The sequence below is a fragment of the Columba livia genome, unplaced genomic scaffold (assembly GCF_036013475.1).
Source record: "Columba livia isolate bColLiv1 breed racing homer unplaced genomic scaffold, bColLiv1.pat.W.v2 Scaffold_135, whole genome shotgun sequence".
NCBI classification, from domain to species: Eukaryota; Metazoa; Chordata; class Aves; order Columbiformes; family Columbidae; genus Columba; species Columba livia.
In genome coordinates this window covers 1027165-1048070 of record NW_027043031.1, presented here as the reverse complement: position 1 = coordinate 1048070, position 20906 = coordinate 1027165, and the positions used below count along the sequence as shown (strand labels likewise).

General features: G+C 50.6%; 1 protein-coding gene across 1 annotated transcript; it reads right to left on the bottom strand.

Annotated features, from left to right (window-relative positions):
- Positions 1-8259: 8259 nt before the first annotated feature.
- On the bottom strand, positions 8260-9543 carry LOC135577763 (olfactory receptor 14J1-like). Its single transcript, XM_065047884.1, has one exon. The coding sequence runs from the start codon at positions 9397-9399 to the stop codon at positions 8467-8469; it is 933 nt and encodes a 310-aa protein (XP_064903956.1). The 5' UTR covers positions 9400-9543; the 3' UTR covers positions 8260-8466.
- Between the last annotated feature and the right edge of the window lie 11363 nt (positions 9544-20906).

The window sequence follows — 20906 nt, the reverse complement described above, 5'->3', positions numbered from 1 at the left end:
CCTCAGAAAAGGCTTTGTGACCCTGGTCCTCCTCGCTGTGGGGCCTCATGGACATCAGCTCTGGTGCAGAGAGGGGACAGCTACCAGGGCTCTTCTCTTGGTTGCAGGGCTGGTTTCTGCCATGACTGGAGAGAAGAGCAGGAGCTTTGTCCTGGAGAGCCAAAGGGCAGAGAAGGCATCAGGGACAGCCAGCAGCTGTGCCCAGCACGTGGCCACCAAGGGCAGGGACAGCCCCCTGGAACTCCTGGGCACCGGGACTGCCTTGGGGCCAGCACCCCAAAGGCTTCCTGCAAAGGGTGCTGGGTGGGACTGTGGTGGGGGGGCTTTGCAGCTTGCCCCTGCTAGGGAAAGGAGGAGAAAGGGAAGAAGGGAAGTGAGGTGTAGTTCAGCTGTAAGGGACCTAGAATGACCATCTAGTCCCACTGCATGACCAATTCAAGGCTGATCTAAAGTTAAAACAGGGTAGTAAGTGCATTGGCCAAATGCTTCTTGAATGCTGAGGCTTGGGGCATCAACCAGCTGTCACAGAATCACAGAATGGTTGGGCTTGAAAGGGACCTCTGGAGATCATCTAGCCCAACCCACCTGCTAAAGCAGGTTCGCCCAGAGCAGATGGCACAGGAAGGTGTCCAGGCGGGTTTTGAATGTCTCCAGAGGAGGACACTCCACAACCTCTCTGGACAGCCTGTTCCAGTGATCAGGCACCCTCACAGTAAAGAGGTTTTTCCTAATATTCAGATGGGACCTCCTATGCTGTGCCCGTTGCCCCTCATCCTATCATTCAGAAGTCTGTTCCAGTATTTGACCACACTCTCAGTAGAGGGTCAAGTCTGAACTTCCTCTGACCCAGGTTTGCACCATTCACACATGTCCTGTCACTGGATACCAGGGACAATAGACCAGCACTTCCCTATACACTTCCCTCCTCGGGAACTTTTAGAGGGCAATGAGCTTGCTCATCAGCTTCCTTCTCTCCAAACCTGAGAAATCCAGATTGCTCAGCCACTCCTCAGAGGACATGCCTTCCGGTCGGTCACCAGCTTTGTTGCTCTCTGGACACATTGGAATACTTCAACATCCTTGTCAAATCGTGGGCCCAGAACTGCACACAGCACTCAAGGTGAGGCCACAGCAACTCTGAATACAGCAGGATAATCACCTCCTTTGAGCGGTTGGTTCTGCTCTGTCTGATGTACCCCAGGATGGGATTTGCACTCTTGGCTGCCAGGGCACACACTGCTGACTCTTGTTGAGCCTCCTGTCAACCAGCGCCCCAAGGCTCCTTTCTGCAGGGCTGCTCTCCAGCCAATCCTCTCCCCATTTAGACTTGTGCTTGGCATTACTTTATCCCAGGTGCAGAATCCGGCATGTGGACTTGTTAGATTTTATGCCGTTGATCATTGCCTAATGCTCCAATCTATCTAGATCGCTCTGCAAGGCTCCTTGTCCCTCGGGATAGTCATCAGCACATCCGAGGATGGTATTATCAGAAAATTTGCTAATGGTGCATTAAATTCCTGCATCCAGATTATTGATAAAAATATTGGACAGACCTGGCCCTAGGATTGAGTCCAAAGGAACATCACTGGTGGCTTCCCTGAAGAATTTATTCCTCATATCCAATCTAAACCTCTCCGTGTGCAACTTGAGGCCATTTCCTCTTGTCCTATCTCTTGCTACTTGGGACAAGAGACCAACACCCACCATCATAAAACCTCCTTTCAGGTAGCTGTAGACAGCGACAAGGTCTCCCCTCAGCCTCCTCAAGGCTGAACAGCCCCAGCTCCCTCAACCGCTCCTCGTCAGACTGGTGCTCCAGACCATTCACCAGCCTTGTCACCCTCCTCTGAACTCTCTCCAGCACCTCAATGTCTTCCTTGCCATGAGGGGCCTAAAACTGCCCCCAGGATTCAAGGTGCAGCCTCACCAGTGCCCAGTACAAAGGGATGATCACTTCTCTAGTCCTGCTAAAGCTCTGATTGAATCAAGGCTTGAACACCTTGGTGTGACCCAGTTGGTGACAGGTTGGACTGCAGACTCCTGAGGTCCCTTCAACCTCAGTTCTCTCATGATCCCATTGTGATGTTGGGCTCTGTTTCAGACTGGAGCAGAGCAGGCGATGATGGGGCAGGATCCACCTGTGCTGTAGGTGACCATCTGAACCAACATCTCAGCCAGTGAACCAGCCAACACCTCAGTGTGACTCGCTCTGGGCAACGTGTGAGGAGTCCTGGGCAGGGAAGGTTCAGAGGGCATGGGGCGCTGTGCAAGACACAACATGATCCTGGCTTAATGCTTGTAGGGCCATCAGAAGTCAGTTAATGAAAGAGTTTTCCAGAACTGGGGCTGGCTTTAGGACACAAATGTCTTCAGCTCCAGGGACACAAACACCTGGTGCCAGTGTAGATGCCCCGGGAACCCCTGCCCAGGCTCCGCCTGCACTGCAAGGTGCTCTGGTCTCCCCAGGTCCTGTGTGATAGATGCCAATCCCAGGCCAGCACCTCAGGTACACTGGGCCCCTAAAATGGCCCTGGCTGTTTATGGTGAGACAGCTGATGAATGATGTACTAAGGGATGGAGAAGAAATATTGGTCTTCCCCTGTACTTCTATTACCAACACTCTAGTATTTCATCTCCCTCGTCAATCAGGAGTTCCCACCTCTCCTGATTAAATGTCCCTGCCCAAGGACAACTTTCCAGCACTGTCTGGACGTTTGCCCTTCCCAGTGCTCTCAGGTTTCTCCTCCACTTGCTCTTTGGTCACTCAGTGGCCTCTCAGCTGTCTGGTTTCTGCTTTGAGCTTCAGGGAGTTACAAACTTGCCCCGTTCTTCAGAGCTCTAATTAACATGGCAGTCAACACGTTCATTGTGTTTATTTCGATCCTCTCCTATCTCTCTGTCTAAACCAGTTCTTGTGTGGGTGTCCCTTGTGGATGCTGGACCTCACCAGATCCAGCTTACACACACAGCTGAGGAAAGTGTTTTGCTGTTTATTAAACTGATGTAGGAAAAGTGATGCAATCTCTGGTGGCCAATGAGGGAACCGGCAGACTGGGGGTGGGGGTGAGGAGCCAGGTTGTCCATACAGTGTCCAGCCTCAAGGACTGTTCTCCTGCCTGTCCAGATGTCTTCAGGAGACCCTCGGGATCAATGTCCAGTGTAGAATGCTGCTGTCACTTCTTCTATACACTGGAAAATGACAGAAAACACCCTGGAAAGAAAAAACCTCCTTTATGAAATCTTCTTTGAAATCTTCATCAGCAAGTGTCCCATTGAAACCTCTCCAGTTAGTTCTACAAGTCTGGAAGATTTGAAGGAAATTAGGGAAAGAAACATCGCTCGTTAGGGCTTTCTGTGTTTTAATGAGCCCCGTGGCGTATTTGGTGCTGAGTCCATGAACCTCAGATACCAAGGACAGACTGAAGAATCTGCTCAGGAAGTTCAAGCCAGAACAAACTCCAAAGTACCTTGAAGCATTAATGGGCCCCACTGAGGGCTGTTCCTGACAAAGCCTCCCCAGGGACTCGTTAGAGCAGATAATTGGAGGCAGTGATTGCATCAGGCAAAGGCAAAGTGCAGCAGCTCTGATGCTGAGAAAGCCCTTGGTTTGTCTGATGAAGGACAATGGCCAAGCCTTGAGCCCCTGCCCCTGGGAAGGGAGATCCTGTCCCTCACAGGTGGGTCAGGGCTCTTCCTGGGGCTGTGGGGAGTGCGATGCCCAGTGCAGGACAATGGTGTGACACTCCCTGGGGATGCAAGGAGGCAATGGGGTGCCATGGCCATGACAACCATGTGTCTCCTCTAAGACCTCACTGGCAGGGACATCAGCCATAGCCAAGGGGACAAAGACCTTGGCTCTTTCAGGGACATCCAGCCTTGCCAGTGCCCTTGGCCATCTCCACCACAGTCCATCCTGCACTGTCCCAGACCTGTGGCTGTTTCCCCACAGGCTGCAGACACCCCATGCGCTTCCCCACCTTGTTCTCAGCCCAATGTATCCCCACCTGTGCTGCTGTCTCTCCATCCGCACCAGCTGTTCCTGGAAACACAAAGTCATGGCTGATCCAGAGTCGCTCTGAATGACCACAGCACTGCGCTCAGAATGACATTTCTTTATCCTGAGCTCAACTCTGGACCTCCACAGCTGCAGTTTCTGATGATTTTCCTTCCTCATGCTGTTACCTCTACCAAAAACAGTAGAATAAAAGAAAATAAAAGGTGTCATCTTGGAAAGTGATTTTCAAGATTTCTGAAGCTACTACTGCCCTTTCTTGTCATGGTTTTACCACAGACATCAACCAAGACCATGAGAGCTGCTCACATCCTGCTCCCAGTCCCCAGGTGGGATAAGGGAGAGAAGTGAATGGGAAGGGAGAAACTTGTGGGTTTAGACAAAAAAAATTAATAAGACAATAAAAAGAATACATTACTATTAATAATATACTTGTACTAAGATATACGTAAAGTAAAATATGACACTCAGTGCCATATCCCACAGAACTCCCATCGTGCTGAAGAGGCAGCCCAAAAGAAGAGAGCACCCTGGTACTGAACAGCTGATCCCAGCAAGAGAAAGTACACGTGCAAAAGGCAGAGAGGCCCAAGGGCCAATTGAAAAACCGCAAAACATCATAAAACTGAACTAACACCGAACTCCCAATAGAATGGAACTTCCGAACAGAGCTAACCAATGTAGCCAGAAAACCAAAACAAACTGGCTGGAAAAGGCATCTCCAGCTTTATACTGAGCATGACAGTAATTGTAGAGAATAGCTCTTTGATTGACCTGGATGTCAATCAAGGTGCTGTCCTGTCAGTGCCCTCTCCTGCCGATTTGCATCTGCAGCTGCACTCCAGAGAAGTCCTTGGTTTCATTGACAATAGTCAAGGTAAGTTAAATAGAAATAGATAAATTAAATTAAGAAAATATACTCAGTGCTATCCCCCGTGTAACTCCAGTCACACGGAGCAGCCAGTCCTGCAGAAGGGAGCACCTTGGTCCTGAACAGCCCATCCCGGCAAGAGAGAGCAAAAGGGCAACAGGCAGAAAGGCCCAAAGGCCAACGGCAAAATGGCAGAACGGCAAAAGGCCGAACTGACATCGAACTCCTGACAGAATTAAACTTCTGAATGGAACTGACCAAACCAGCTGGAAAACCCAAAGTAATGGATGTAACAAGCCCTAAAAGCCGGCTGCAGCTTTAGACTGAGCATGGCGCTAATCATAGGGAATATTTCATTGATCAACCTGCGTGTCAATCCAGGTGCTGTCCTGTCTGTGTCCCCTCCTGCCAATCTGCATCCACAGCTGGATGGCCAAAGAAGTCCTTGGTTTCCTTGACAACAGCCAAGCTATCAGTGAGTTCTGACATTCCTTTCATAGTAAATTTCAAACACTGTAAAGCTGTTAAAAGACAAAATGAACTCAATCCCAGGGAAGAAATAGCGTTATCTCATTATTCTCATAGTAAATCTAAACAAAAGACTGTACTGGCTGTGAAGGAGAGAGGTTCAAAATGCATGAAGAAAATTAACTCAATTTCAGTAAAACCAGCACGTTTCCTCAGTCTCCCCTTCACCAGGCTAAAGAAGTTTGGGTCTCTCAACATCTCCACACATGACCCAGACTTTCTCTGGCCACACGACAGCTCCTCCCGTTCCTCCAGAATGGGGAACCTCACACTTGGACACACGGCTCCAGATGTGACCACACCAGTGCTGAGTCACGATGGGCAATAACCGCCCTTGTCTGGGTGGCCACGCTCCTCCCAGTGCAGCCCAATGTGCTCATGGGCATGTTCCTGTTTAGCACCACTGAGATTTGGCTGAACATCCAGGCTCAGAGGGTTGTGACCAGTGGCACAAAGCCCAGCAGGAGGTACCATGAGGAGCACTGAAGGACACCATATCCCCACCCAACATCTCCTCCTCTCTTGGGTCCCTGGAACCACCTCAGCGACAAGGGAAAGAGCACTGCCTGTATGGGTGGAGGAGATGGGGTCTGGAATGAGGGTCCAGGGGCAGTTTCTCCTGGTTGTTTATGCAGTAACAAGGTGGGCTGGGGGGGGATGGTCTCCAGTTTCCTGCACACTGCCTTTTCTGGTGGAGATCACAGAGGCTGCCAGCCCTTTAGAGGACCCAGGACAGGCCTTGTCCTTCCTCTGGTCACAGCTGGACCTCAGTTCTCCAGCTCAGCCCCAGCTCAGGAACCTTGTCTAGGGATGACTTTTGGGGTAAGGTTGACAAGAGGAGTGCATAAGTTTGTCTCAAGGACATGTGATGAGCACCAGGACTGAAGTACCAGAGCAAAATGGTGTGGCTTCTGGGTGAATACTTTCTGCAGTGCAGGTCCGGACACAGGGTCCCAGACTTACTTTCCATGCCACCCCTTAGGAGGGAAAATGCACTAAGAGATGGCATGTGGGGGACACCAATCCTTCTCCAGCTATTTCCCAGGCCTGGTGAAGCACCAGGACAGCAAGGACTTCTGGCCCTGCACCCTTAACTCTGGGTGTTATCTTGGGGCAGCTGAACAACAGCATTTTTCTCTCCAAGGCAATTTCCAGCCCAGGTCAGCTCCTGTCTCATCTCCCCCATCCCTCCTCTGATCTGCTCTGGTGCTCCTGGCCCCATCCTGTGCTCCCCACAGGGCCCCATCCTGGCACTGATGCTCTGCAGAGCAGGTTGGCTGCAGGACCATGGGGTGACTGCACACTGGTTGTGCTGCTCAGTGAGGGACACAGATGCAACTGGCTGGGCTGCACTGTCACTGAGCTCTTTCCTGAGGGTCTAAAGCTCTGGAATGGGTCCAGAGCGTTTCTTGTGACTCACTGGGTTTTCCACTCATTTGGGTTCAGCAATCCCTTCCTTGTCCTTCAGGTGCCTGGAGATTGGTGCAGGAAGACATGGACTTAACCCTTCCCAGGGACAGAGGTAGGCTGATCAGCCCGTAATTCTTCAAATCCTCCTTCAGGCCCTTCTTGAAGATGGGTTTGACATCTTCCTTCCCCAAGGACCTCAGAATTTCTCTGATTTTGCTGTCACTTTTGAAAGCACAATCCAGAATCACGGGCAAGGGTGATGTAGCAGACAGGAGCGTTTGCAATGAGTCGTCCCAGCAGCTGAGATGAATCTCACTGGGCCACTGGGGATTGTTCCTGGAGTCACACACAGAAATGCCAGAAGTCCATCAGAGCCAGTCTCAGGAATCCTTATGCATCCAGGGATGCTCAGAGACAGAGGCTGTCCCTTTAACACAGAGGCAGGAATCACAGTGTCTGTCTGGCCTCCTGTTGCCACTCCCAAACAATGGGAGACAGCTCAGCCCTGTGGTGGGTCCCCCTGCTCTGCACCCGTCTGAGATGTCCCACATCATGAGGAATGGACACAGGGACCTCAGTTCAAGGAAGAAGATCCCAGTGGGTATTTTCCCATGGGCTGTTACTCCCATCGTGAAGTGACCTTGAGACACTGTCTGTCCCACAGACCTTCATGGAACCCCCAGGAATAGCTGATCTTGTTAGTGTTCACCTGGATTCATCTCATCTCACATCCATGATGTGCGTGCTCACATCTCATCAGAACAATGCAGACATGGACTTCTGAGCTACTCATTCCGTGTCCCTCCGTGGAGGGAAGAGCAACCTATGTGAGTGGGGGAGAGAGGCCAGAGCTAGAAATGGTGGTTGTGAGGGGCCCGTCCATGACGATGCCCTGGGGCAGCTTCCCTGGGGTGTCCAGTGCACAGGGGCACAGCCCAGCCCCTGCTCTGCTGGTCCTGCAGGTCTCTGGCAGGAGCCTGGCTGTGAGAGGACACTGCTGTGTGCCAGCCCTGCACACACACACTGTTCAGCTGTACCCTGGTGTCTGAATCTGTGGGACACTTTTGTACTCATATGCTTGAAGACATAAACCGTCATGTACTGCCCATAGGAGATCACCTTTCTATCTGGAAAGGCTGTTGTGAGGCCAGTTCTGTCACAGCAGTGCCCATTGCCTGTCCCTGCCTGCGCCCACAGCACTGACACACAGCAGGACGGTGACCAAGCTGCCAGAGCACTCAGGCCTTGCACCAACACCAGGGATGAGAAGGAGAGTGTGGGAGTGGAACCAGAACAGCTCTGGAAGAGCAAGCACTGCTGCTCCCTGGCAGGGCTGCCAGGATGGACACGTTTCCCCTCCACCCATCACAGGAACTGTCCCTGCAGCTCCAGAAAGGCCTTAGAGTTAAGATGTCAGTAGAAAAAAAATGGTGGAAGGTCCCTTTATTTTACTTAAACACAGAAAGCACGAATTTGTCACTGACACAGCCACTCAGTGAGAAAAGAAAAGCAGGCAGTGAATTACAAAGGGAATTAAAATATTTTCATAATAAGCAAACACAAGTAGAAACAAAAAATACTGCACACAGGATGAACCTGCAATGAGTTGGACTATAACTCTTATGTAGAAGAAGTTAGAGACAGTTTATAGCTTCAGAAGAAATCCAGTCATCTGTTTCCTCAGGGCATCCTTGAGCTCCTGGTTCCTGATGCTGTAGATGAGGGGGTTCACTGCTGGAGGCACCACTGAGTACAGAAAGGACAAAACCAGGTCCAGGGATAGGGAGGAGATGGAGGGGGGCTTCAGGTAGGCAAACATGGCAGTGCTGACAAACAGGGAGACCACGGCCAGGTGAGGGAGGCAGGTGGAAAAGGCTTTGTGCCGTCCCTGCTCAGAGGGGATCCTCAGCACGGCCCTCAAGATCTGCACATAGGACACCACAATGAACACAAAACAGCCAAATGCTAAGCAGACACTGGCCACAAGAAGCCCAAGTTCCCTGAGGTAGGAGTGTGAGCAGGAGAGCTTGAGGATGTGGGGGATTTCACAGAAGAACTGGCCCAGGGCATTGCCCTTGCACAGGGGCAGTGAAAATGTATCGGCCGTGTGCAGCAGAGCATTGAGAAACCCAGTGGCCCAGGCAGCTGCTGCCATGTGGACACAAGCTCTGCTGCCCAGGAGGGTCCCGTAGTGCAGGGGTTTGCAGATGGCAACGTAGCGGTCGTATGACATGATGGTGAGGAGACAATACTCTGCTACTACCAAGAAGGTAAAGAGAAAGAGCTGTGCAACACATCCTGTGTAGGAGATGTTCCTGGTGTCCCAGAAGGAATTGGCCATGGATTTGGGCACAGTGGTGGAGATGCAGCCCAGGTCCAGGAGGGCGAGGTTGAGCAGGAAGAAGTACATGGGGGTGTGGAGGTGCTGGTCCCAGGCTATGGTGGTGATGATGAGGCCGTTGCCCAGGAGGGCAGCCAGGTAGATGCCCAGGAAGAGCCAGAAGTGCAAGAGCTGCAGCTCCCGTGTGTCTGTGAACGGCAGGAGGAGAAACTGGGTGATGGAGCTGCTGTTGGACATCTGCTGCCTCTGGGCATGGGGCACTGTGGAAACAGGAGAGCACGTTGACAAATCAGGAGAGAGTTCTCCCAGAAAATCTCTTCCCCGCCTCAACCAACATCCCTCTTGTACTTCCACCTGTGCCACCACATACAGAAATGCGAATTGTTCTCTCCTTTTTGGCAGCCCCTGTGGTCATCTCCCTGGCTGGAGCGTTGGTTTGTGCTTTCTGATTGTGCTGTGAGGATCCGGGCCTCTTCCTGTGGGCTCCCAAGGAGTCAACCCTGCCCTACAGCACCGGGACCTGGGAAAGGGGGGGAGTTCTTGTGTTTATACATAAGCATAATCTACTTATATCGTAATCATAATTCACAATATCATGCCAGGGAAGCACTGGGATGTCCTAAAGCCGTTCTGACTGGGACAGAATAGGCTCATTCCCCAGCCCCACATGTCGCACATCCCAGAGGCCCACAGGGCATGATGGGCTTAGGGAATTTGCTCCCACAGAGACATCACCTGCCAGGAGCTGTTTCTCTGTCCCCATGTCTACTCCCTGTCACTGCTCTCAGTGTCAGTCTGTCCCACCCCCTGTGTGCTCAGCTCTTCCCTGCACAAACCTCCTGGCAGCTCAGCACTGCCCAGGAACATCTCTGTGTGTGTGCGGATTCTGCTGAGAATATCACACCAGCCCTAAAGGGGCTGGAAAGGAGATGTTGCTGCTCTGTGAGCCAGAGAGCGTTGAATTGCGCTCTCAGAGAAAAATCAATATTTGGAGTTTCAGCACTTTCTCCGTAACTGCAAGACATATTTCCACCTTACCTTTCCTAGCCAGCCAGCCAAGAGTAGAGGACAAAAGGCAATAATTGCTTCCCTGTCAGATAATCCCTGCCTTGTTGTGCCTCTTGGAATGTCCCTGGGGGTGAGTTGTCAGCAACTCTGATCCACACAGCACCCTCTCAAAGGCAGAATGACTCTGTCCTGCCCGGGATCACTCCTTCCCCCCACAGCTTCTCCCCTCCTTGTTGCTGGGATCTCCCCGGGCAGGCTGAGCGCTGACCCTGGCAGGCGGCAGAGTCCCTGCCCGGCACAGCCCTGGGGTGCAGGGACCCTGCTCTGCAGGACAGCCCTGGGCACCCCTGGGTGCTCACCCGGCTTCACAGCTGTTCAACATGGCCTGACAAGAGCCCTGTCCCTACAGACCCCACAAGCTGTGCCTGTGCCAGTTTCAGGAGATGCCTCCAGGAGCTACAGCTGCACTGCCCTGCACCCAGAGACTTACCATGGCAAGGGCTGCAAAGGTTTCTCCTCCAGTGAGCTCTCAGTCATCCTCCCAGTCCTGACCACCTTTAATCTCTCTCTGCCTTGCTCGTCTCCTGAGATCCCCAGGCAGAGCCCTCAGCCCTGCTGCGTGTGCAGAGGAGCTGCTCCTGGGCAGAGCTGTCTCTCTGCAGCGCTGCCGCTGCCATGAGCTCCCTGTGTCCCAGGAGCCCAGCCCAGCTCAGCAGCACAGGAGCAGCCCAAGGCGCTTTAATGACCCCTCTGGTGGGTTTGGTGCTGAGTCCATGGACCTCAGACCCTGAGGGGAAGCTGAAGAAACTTCTCAAGAAGTCGAAGTCAAACTCAGATGCAAACTCCAAAGTTTCTTGTAATATTAATGGGTCCCACTGAGGGACACAAATGAAGAACTGACCCCAGAGTTTGGTTAGAGCAGAAAACTGGAGGTAGAAATGACAGGTCAGGAAAAGCAAAGTAAAGGTTTCTCTGATGCTCAGTAACCCTGGATGTGTTTCATTAACTAAGGACTATGCCCTGAGCCCCAACCCTGGGGAGTCAGATCCTGTCCCTCCCATGTTGCCCAGGGCCCTTCCTGGGACAGTGTGATGTGGGGCTGTGCAAGGCCAAGGGCAGGACTATGGTCCCACACCTCCCAGGTTCCTGGCTGGGGACAAGTAAGGTTTTGGATCTCATTGACAACATTTCCTGACACGGGTGACTGAGGAGTCAGTGGGGTGAGGTGCCCTGTGGGACTTCACACTTACAAACCAGAAAGAGTTGGTCAGGATGGAACAGTCAGGGATGGAAAGTGGAGCTGAGGCTCCTGGGAGATGAGAACAAGGCCAAGAGCAGGATTTCAGGAGAGCAGGCTTTGGCCTGCTGAGGGACCTGCTTGGGTCCTATGGGATATGACCTTGGTGTCTGCAGAGCTTTTCTCTCCCATTTCCTCCCTCCTCTCTCCCACCTGCTGTTGTGCAGCGTTTTTTACCCTTTCTCAAATACAATATCCCAGAGGTGCTGCCAGCATCACTGAGTGGCTCAGATTTGGCAAGGAGTGGGTCCATCCTGGAGCAGCTGAAATCGGCTCTGACATCAATCTCCTGTTGTCTTCTCAGAGCGGTGACAACTGTAGCACACCCACACTCACCCCCAGTCCCAAGACTTTGTCATGTAAGCCCAGTACAGGGTGACAACATGTTGGATGTTACAACTACTTGACCATGGAGAAGAAATGGATCTTCTGTCGGCAACTCGAGCAACTCACCAGTCAATGAGTACTATCCTATGGGGAACTGTAATTGCCCTGACATTCACTGGCCAGGCAAAGCTGCAGCTGCCAACAGTCCAAAGGATCTTGGGCCAAATGCACAACATGTCTGCATTGTGGGCCAATGAGAGTGATGCTCAACTGGATCTGGAACTGGGAAACAAGGAAGGGCTGGTGAGGGATGTGAACATCAGTGTCCACCTTGGCTGTTGTGACCAGGACACAGTGGGGTCCCAGGCACCAGAGGGGAGGGAGGAAGGCCAGCAGCAGAGCACAGGCTGGTGGGCTCCACAGGAGAAGACTTGGACATACTGGGGGATGGTGGGCAAATTGGTGACATGGAAGTAGGTCTGAAGGGTGAAGGAGCTCAGGAAATCTGATAATCCTTACAGGACATCCTGCTCCAAGCACAAGAATGATCTCTCCAAGTACCCATGAACAAAAGCATTTATCTTGTGAGGCTGCTCCTCTGAACTGATGGAGCTCCAGGGCAAAAGGCAGCACACAGGAGGTGGAATCAGGGGAAGCTGCAAAGGAGGAATTTAGAAACCTTGTCCATGGATGTGGGGATGATGACAAAGATGCCCTGGACTTGGTACCTGCAGGGGAGGCTGAGGGCAGCAAGATGAGCTGATACAGCTTCCTTACCAAAAAAGAATAGACCAGGGTTAAATAGACCTGCTGCTGAAGTTCATAAGAGTAGAATCAGAAAGGACTGAGGTTCTTCATGGCTTCTTTGCCTCCATCTTCACCAGCAAGGTCTCCTGGACTTTGTTCCTGAAGGCAGGAGTCTGGAGAACACCCAGCAGTGGATGGGGCTCAAGTCAGGGGTGACCTGAGCAAACTCAGACACCATTACAGAACAGGAGATGGGTCGCTTAACCAGCTCCTGAACACAAGTATCGCTGTGCTGTGGCACCCGAGACTGCCAGGGACACCCACCTTTGATCCAGAGGAGTGTGACCCCTCTTGAGGTGTTCTGGACTATCTCCTCATTCAAGTGGTGATTTAGGCACCCACTTTTCTGGCATATTCAGTCTTTATCAGGAGATGTTCCATACCGATATGAACTGGAGTCTGCTGATACCACCTGTTCTGGAAAGGGAGGGAAGGGCGAGCAGGGAAGGGAATAGAAGAAATTTGGCTTTATTGCTATTTATTATGCAAATGCTCTCTGTTTGGATGTTCCTGAAATCTCCCTAATCATCCACACCAGACTTGAAGCCTTTAGGATAATGATGCACAGACCCTTGGCTTGTAAGAACATTTTAGATGTTAATGAGCCCTCTGCTGCCATGATCCTGAACTGCAGCTACAGGAAGAATGAACAAACCTCTAATGAAGTGAAAGGCAGAAGCAAACCCCAAATTTCTGAGGGTGTTTGGACCCCATGAAGGGCCATCACTGACACAGCTGTGAAGGAAACAACCAGTCCAGGTCCCTGTCCCTGGAGACTGGTGAAGGAAAGACTTGGAGACACTGGTTCCAGGTGGTGAGGGCCATGTGGAGGTGGCTCTGGTGCCATGTCAGCCCTTGATGCTTGTTCATCACCAGAATGGCTGAGCCCTGACCCCTGGGACCTGGTAGATCTTTCTCCAATGTTTTTCAAGGCTTTTCCTGTGGTCAGTGTGTGTGTTTTGTGTTTTGGGGTGGGTTTTATGTCGAGTGCTGTTGCTTTAACTGGTTGTGTTTTTATGATAATCTGTGCAGAAAGGGCAGTCACAGGACAGCACCCAATATGTCAAAACTGATGCCGAGTGAAACGCCGTAAAGCCCTGATGAGTTCCCCCTGTGTCTGTGTCTCTCCTGGAAGGAGTCTGTCCCGAGAAGGAGATCCAGCTCCTGCCACTCTCTGCAGAGGCACATGAGCTGTGTCCATCACCTGGGGACACAAAGGGTGATGCTTGCCAGCCCACCCTTCATCTCACCACCAAGAGCAGGGACAGCCCCCTAGGCCTCCTGGGCACAAGGACAGCCTGGGGGCCAGCAGCACCCCAAAGTCCTTCCTCCAAAGAGTGATGGGTGCATGGGTGGGGTGGGACACTGGGGGCCCATGTCACCTCCATGTCACAATGTGACCATGGGGCAATGCTGATGTCACAATGCCCGGGGGCAGTATTAAAGGGAGCAGCGTCCCGTCCCGTGTCTGCTGCCAGAGCTGGCCTGGAGGCAGCCTTGGGGCCAGCAACACCCCGAAGTCCTTCCTCCAAGGAGTGCTGGGTGCATGGGCAGTGGGTGGGGTGGGACACTGGGGGCCCATGTCACCTCCGTGTCACAGTGTGACCAGCCAGCAATGCTGATGTCACAATGTCCCGGGACAGTATAAAAGGGAGCAGCGTCCCGTGTCTGCTGCCAGAGCTGGCCTGGAGGCAGCCTGAAGACATCGGAGAGGAAGTCCTTGAGGAGCCGGTGGAATCCCTTGACAGGGGCTGAAGGAGGAATAGCTGGACGAGGCAGCTGGAGTTTCTCTGCTGCAAGGCCATCTCCCAGCAGGGCAACCTTCCAGGTTCATCTGATGGATGATCATCCTTTTCAGCTGGATAGCAGTAGCAAAATGAAGGGAATGCCTTCTTGAGGAGCACTGCAGAGCTCACCGTCCTGATGGAGTGGGGAGCTAGGGTCAGCAGCTGTAGGAAGTGGAATGCAGAGTGGTTTGAAGGGCGTGCAGTGCTCTCCTGGCCACCAGAAGGTAGATGCGTCGTTGGCATAAGGTGATGGAGCGAATGGCTAATCTGGGCAAGGTTACAAGTGTTTGTCAGCAATTTCCTCAGCATGTACTGCTAGTGAAAGGAGGGAGAAGGAGAAGAAGGAGAGAGAAGAAGAGGGAGAGACAGAGAGAGAGAGGGAAGAGGTGACGCAAGAGGAGAAGAGAGAGAAGAGAGAAAAGAGGAAGAGGAGGAAGAGGAAGAGGAGGAGGAGAGAGCAGAAGGAGGAGAGGAGAGGAGAGGAGAGGAGAGGAGAGGAGAGGAGAGGAGAGGAGAGGAGAGGAGAGGAGAGGAGAGGAGAGGAGAGGAGAGGAGAGGAGAGGAGAGGAGAGGAGAGGAGACAGAAGGAGAGGAGAGGAGAGGAGAGGAGAGGAGAGAAGAGAAGAGAAGAAGAGAAGAGAAGAGAAGAGAAGAGAAGAGAAGAGAAGAGAAGAGAAGAGAAGAGAAGAGAAGAGAAGAGAAGAGAAGAGAAGAGAAGAGAAGAGAAGAGAAGAGAAGAGAGAAGACATCATCATCCTATCATTCTATCCTTCTGTTATTCTGTGGTCTTCTGGGAGGCATGACCAGCCTGTGGGCCGAGGAGCCAGGTCTCGCTCAAATGCTCAGGGAACAGCCGATCGCCAGTGTTGGGGTCAGGAAGGAATTTTCCCCCGGGGCAGACTGGCCCTGGTCCCCGGGGTTTTTTTGCCTTCCTCTGCAGCATTGAGCATGACCACCTGTCAGAGCTCCTCTGGGCCCTTTTGGCTCGGTTCATGCCCACTGCTCTTGCCCTCCAAGGCACCACTCGTGCCCTGGCTTTCTCGGGTTCTTTCTCCCAGGGCAAGTTTGCAGCAGGAGCCAGCTCTCCTCCTTCTCCTTCTTCTATTAAAATTTGTAATTTTAATAAAATAAATATAAATAAAAAAATAAAATAAAATTCTGTTTCCGGTTGTATCTGTATCTATGGCAGTTGTATCTGTCTCTGAGACCTACCAGGATAAACTCTATTTTGAGGCTCTGGACCTTGATCCTCGTTGCCCCTTTTTGGGGAAGCCAGGAGGGCTTGTACAGTTTCCTACACTTGGCCTTGCTCAAACTCACTCCCCACTGCTCCAGGAAGAGCCCTGAGCCACGCATGAGGGATCTGCCTTCCCGGGGCCTGGGGTCAGGGTTTGGCCTTTAGCTGGTAAAAGAAACCAAGGATTTTCTCCATAGCAGAATGACCTGTACAGTGCATTTTCCTACCTGCAATTACAACCTTCAATTATCTTCTCTAACGAGTCCATGGAGAGGCTTTGTCAATAATGACCCTCAGTGGGGTCAATCAGTGTTTCAAGGTACTTTGAGTTGCGCTTCTGACTTCCACCTCCTGAGCGATTTGTTCAGTCTCCTCTCAGTATCTGTAGTTCATGGACTAAGGGCCAAATACACCATGGGGCTCATTAAAATACAGAAAGTATTACGGAACTATTTCCCTTCCTGTAATTTTCTTCAAGTCTTCAAGACACTACAACTAATTTGACCTGTTTCATAATGTAGCTAAGAAGGAAGATTTCAAAATGCACCTAGCAGTAATTATTCTGTATTTTGAAGGGCATATTATGTTCCTTTTCAGTTCAGTGAAGAGGTGATAGTAGCATTCTCTCATTGATAACGATCCAGAATGTCTCCTCAGCAGGTCTGCACAGGTAGGAAAAGCAGTCCCTTGAGGTCCAACATGGTATGGACAACGCTCCTCCTCACCTGCCCAACCTTACCCTTTCTCCTGTTGCCCCCTGGGACTTGTTCTCACTTTTCCTTACATCAGATTTGTTCACGCATGTTCAGCTGGATGTTACAGCTCCTTTGCACCATCTCCCACCTGCTCTTCATAGAGAACTGGCTGCACACAGGCACTGAAGGATTTCTGCTAATGACAAACAAAGAAAAGTGAAGCACAATTAAGCTTCATAAATAATAAATGCACTCCTCCACCATAAGTTAAGTACAAGCTGTCTCTAATAAGGTTGTCTTTCAACAAGGGATAATCTTATGAGAAATGTTTTAGGTAAGCAGATAAAAGAATAAAGATACAAACATAGTTAAAGAGTTGACTAAGGAGACAATTAGACTACTGCAAAACAGGCAAACATTTAACTACCTGAAGTTCAAAACAGCAGCTGGCAAGTTGAGAGCAATCTGAATGAATAAAGAGTAAGAGAAAAAGAAAACTGGAGAATGATGAAAAGGGTCTTTGTCTAGAGAGTCTGCAACTGAAAACGGGACTTTAGAAACTGTCATTATATCAGGACAGGTGAAAATAGGTGAAAGATCACAGAAATTAAAGACACCATATAACAGGCAGAACAGTGGCAAGGATGTTGCAGGAGATCAACACATCTTTGGAATATCCCCTTTGAAAGGTCACAGGATTGGTAGAGGTCTCTTGTGAGTGAAAACAAACCAATGTTGCAGCCAAAAGTGCCAGCCAGGGAACCGCAAGCTGCACAAGAACACTTTGGTGAGGAGTGACCTGTCCAATGAGTCCTCTTGGGTGACATTTATGGGCACCTAATAGAGCAAAACGTGTCTGGAAAACATCAGCATGGACTTAGCAAGGGTAATTAATGTCTCACAAAGTTGATTGCCTTCATGATGAAGTAACTGCATTTCTGCGTGAGGGCAGAACAGTGGATGTCATTTACCTCAGCTTCAGCAAGGCTCTTGGCATTGTGTCCCTCAATGTTCTTGAACCCGAGATAGGCCATTACAGTCGGATGGGCTGACAAACAGATGGGTGAAAAACAGTTGGATATCAGGCTGACGGAGCAGTGGTGAAGGGGTCTCATGCCCAACGTCGAGACCACTGGGACTTACTGGGGGCTTGTGGGGCAGCACAGGGGACTCTGCTGAGACCTGGGCAGTTTAATACTTCAATAATCTGTGACCTTGAGGAGACAACTCCCACCACATTTGTTGATGATGCTAAGTTGAGAAACCTCATAGGCAGGAGGGCTGTCCTGTCGGGAACATCATGACAGGGAAGGACAAATGGCAGGTCCTGCACCTGGCATAGACTAACCCCTGAAGATGTTGATAACTGGGAGGGAGTTCAGTGGAGGGTTGCTAAGATGCTCAGGGACTGGGACTCTTGTTGGGAGGAGAAACTGAGGAAATGGCCTTGTTCAGCCTGGAGAAGAGAAGGCTTTGGGCATCTTGTAACAGCCTCTCTGTCCCTGCGGGGAGGTTTTTCCAGAAGGTGGAGCCAGTCTTGCTTGGCAGGAGGATAATAGACAATAGTCAGATGTTGAAATAAGGAAGGTTCAGGATGCAGATAAGGAAAATATTCTTCTCAGTGAAGGCATCAAAGCATTGGAGCAGCTTCCCCAGCTTTGTTGTGCTGTCTCTGTCCTTGGATGTTTTCCATCCCCCACATGGTAAAGCCTTGAGCAACGTGGTCTCACTCCACAGCTGAACGTGCTGTGAGGAGAGGTCAGACCTGAGACCTCCTGAACTCCCATTCAGGAGAGTGGAAACCCAAATGATGTTGTGGTGTCTTCCCCTCTGAGTCTTCCCCTGATGGCAGCAGGGAATGTTCTCAGGTTCCCCATGACCATGGAAGTCAGTCAGTATAGTCAGACCAGCTGGAGCTTGCTTGTCCTCTTGTGATGCTCAGCAATAAAAGCCATGAGAAGGGCCGAGATGTGCAGGGGGGATTAATAATTAAGGCATTTGCTGTGTTCTGACATATTTACCGTGTTGTGGTAGGTATTCTATCTTGTGGAGAGGATAATGGAACATATCTCCCTCTTCCCTTAGAATCACAGAATGGTTTGGGTTGGAAGAGACCTTAAAGATCATGTAGTTCCAGCCCCCCTGACCCACATCTTCCTCAAGAAAAGGTTGTTCAAATCTCATTGCATTGATTTGACTGAAACTGAGTTAATTTTCTTCATGCAGTTAGAAAATTTTGCAGCTAGGGTTAGGAACGACACATACCAGGACACAGACAGAAATTCACGCAGAGGAAGAGATCTTGTTCAGGAAGGAACGCAGAGCCTGGCCAAGCAGAGAGCTGACCTAGGCCTGGGCTGCCTTCTTTATTCACCGTTGACAATTTATAGGATTTACAGGTACGGGCCTGGACTAAGATGTTTATAAAAAGGTGCTTTCCCACTAATTGTTATTAAGAACACACTAAACTCATGTGATGTTTGTCTCACTTGTTTTCCTGCTCATTCACAGCCCAGGCCCAAGGACATTCACACATCCCATGCACTTGGGGTCGGTTATCCGGCCCGAGATACCATTCTCACAAATCTGGGCTATAACTTTTTACAATTACAAGAAACGTACTTCAAAGTAATCTGTCTAAGGCCCTTTATATGTTATTATGTTAGTATTATGTCTTTGACCGTCCAGATGGTCATGTTAGTATTGATCTTCCTTTATCATCCAGGTGGCTGGAACCGCACATCTTGCTTTCCCACAGTTTACTTTCCAACAGCTTCATCAGTACCACTAACGGCATTCGTTCCTGATCAGCCAGCCAACTTCCCACCAATCGCATCATCCAAGTCTTCAGTTCAGACATCAGAAACCTGCTCTAGGACTTCGGGATACCACATTCAAGGACTTTCAAAAGTCCAGGTACACAACATGTCCTTCTTTCTCCTCTCACGCGGTTTCAGCCATCCCTTTCTTGTCCTTCAATGGCCTCAGCCATCCCTTTCTTGTCCTTCAATGGCCTGGAGATGGTTGCAAGAGCATTTGCCTCATCACCTCCCCAGGGACTGAGGTGAAGCTGATCTACATGTAATCGTCCCAGTCTTCTTTCTTGTCCTTCTGGAAGCTGGGTTTGTTATTTGCCTTTTCTGAGGATCCTGGAATCTCCCTGTTCTCTCTGGATTTTTCCAAGATGTTTGAGAGAGATCTCACAATGACTGCAGCCAGCTCTAATAGCACCTCTCTGGCCCTTCATACATCAAAAGTTTTCTCCATATCTCACAGTTCCAGGGGAGTGCCAGGGGCACAGTAAACACCTGTCCAGCTCATCAGGCACTGTTTGGAAGAGAATCAGAAGTGAGTTCTTCCTGAGTGCCCATGACTCCAATGGGGCCTCTGTGCCACTCACAGCTTTCCTGAGCATGTTTTAAGTGGCTCCCTCTCTGCAAACTTTCTGGTCCTCAGGCTGTAGATGGGGGGATTGAAAAGGAGCGTGAGGATGGGCTTTGTTAAACTATTCAAAAGGGTTGTTCTGGGCATCACAGAGACAAGGATGAGGGTGTTGTAGAAAACAGCAGCATTGGTGAGGAGAAAGGAACAGGTGGAGAATGTTTTCTGCCTGCCCACAGAGATCTGATACACAGAGGATAACCTTGTGAACAGGAAGAGGAGAATGGGAATGGAGAGAGCCTGAGTGTCACGGTGTCACTGCATGACAGCTCCAGCAATGCGGTAAATCACAGAAGTGGTCAGCTCTGCTGGGACCACAGAACTGTACCCAGCACATGACTGAAACGATTCCTGTAGATGACAGAGGAGCCCCTAGTGTGTCTGCCCACTGGAGACAGATGTCCCAGGTCATGAGTCTTGTACAGGGCAGGGGATGACACACAGCCCAGTACTGATCGCAGGATGTGGTCACCAGTAGTGAGCGCTCTGTACAAGGACAAGATGCAGGAAACAGCACTAACACAATGATGAGCAGGGATGGTGCTGTCCCCAGCCACAAAGCTGCCCATCAGCTGGGATAGGGGAGTGGATATGCAGGAGGTCTCCAGGGAGAACAAATGTCCCAAGAAGAAGTCCACGGGTTGTGCAAATGCTGTTTTGCCACCACCTGCACAATAATGAGGGATTTCCCAAACAAAAACACCATGCAGGTCGTGAGGGAGAGAAGGATTTCCTAAGGGATGGGAACATTCCCCATTCCTGGTAGGAGGGCACCTCCACAACTGCCACATTGCATTTTTGCCATGGAAGGTTTTAGGTCCCTCTTTTCCCCTTGCACTTGGTAGGGAACTTGTGAGGAAGGACTTTTGGTTCTTTTGTAGATCCCTGGGTATCAGTCAGAAAGACAAGTCATCGCAGGTACATTTTTGGTTTTTAAACTAAAAACAGAATAGAGCCCCATGTTCACATAGTCACAGGGTCACACTAGTGAAGTAGATAATGAAGTTGAAATGGGTTGTCCACATTCCTTTGTGGATAACATTATTAAAGTTAAAAAAAAAGAGGCAGAACAAAAGACAACACAAACAAAACTAACGACAACAACAACAAACTAATGAAAAAGAATGGACCTGTAATGAGTTACA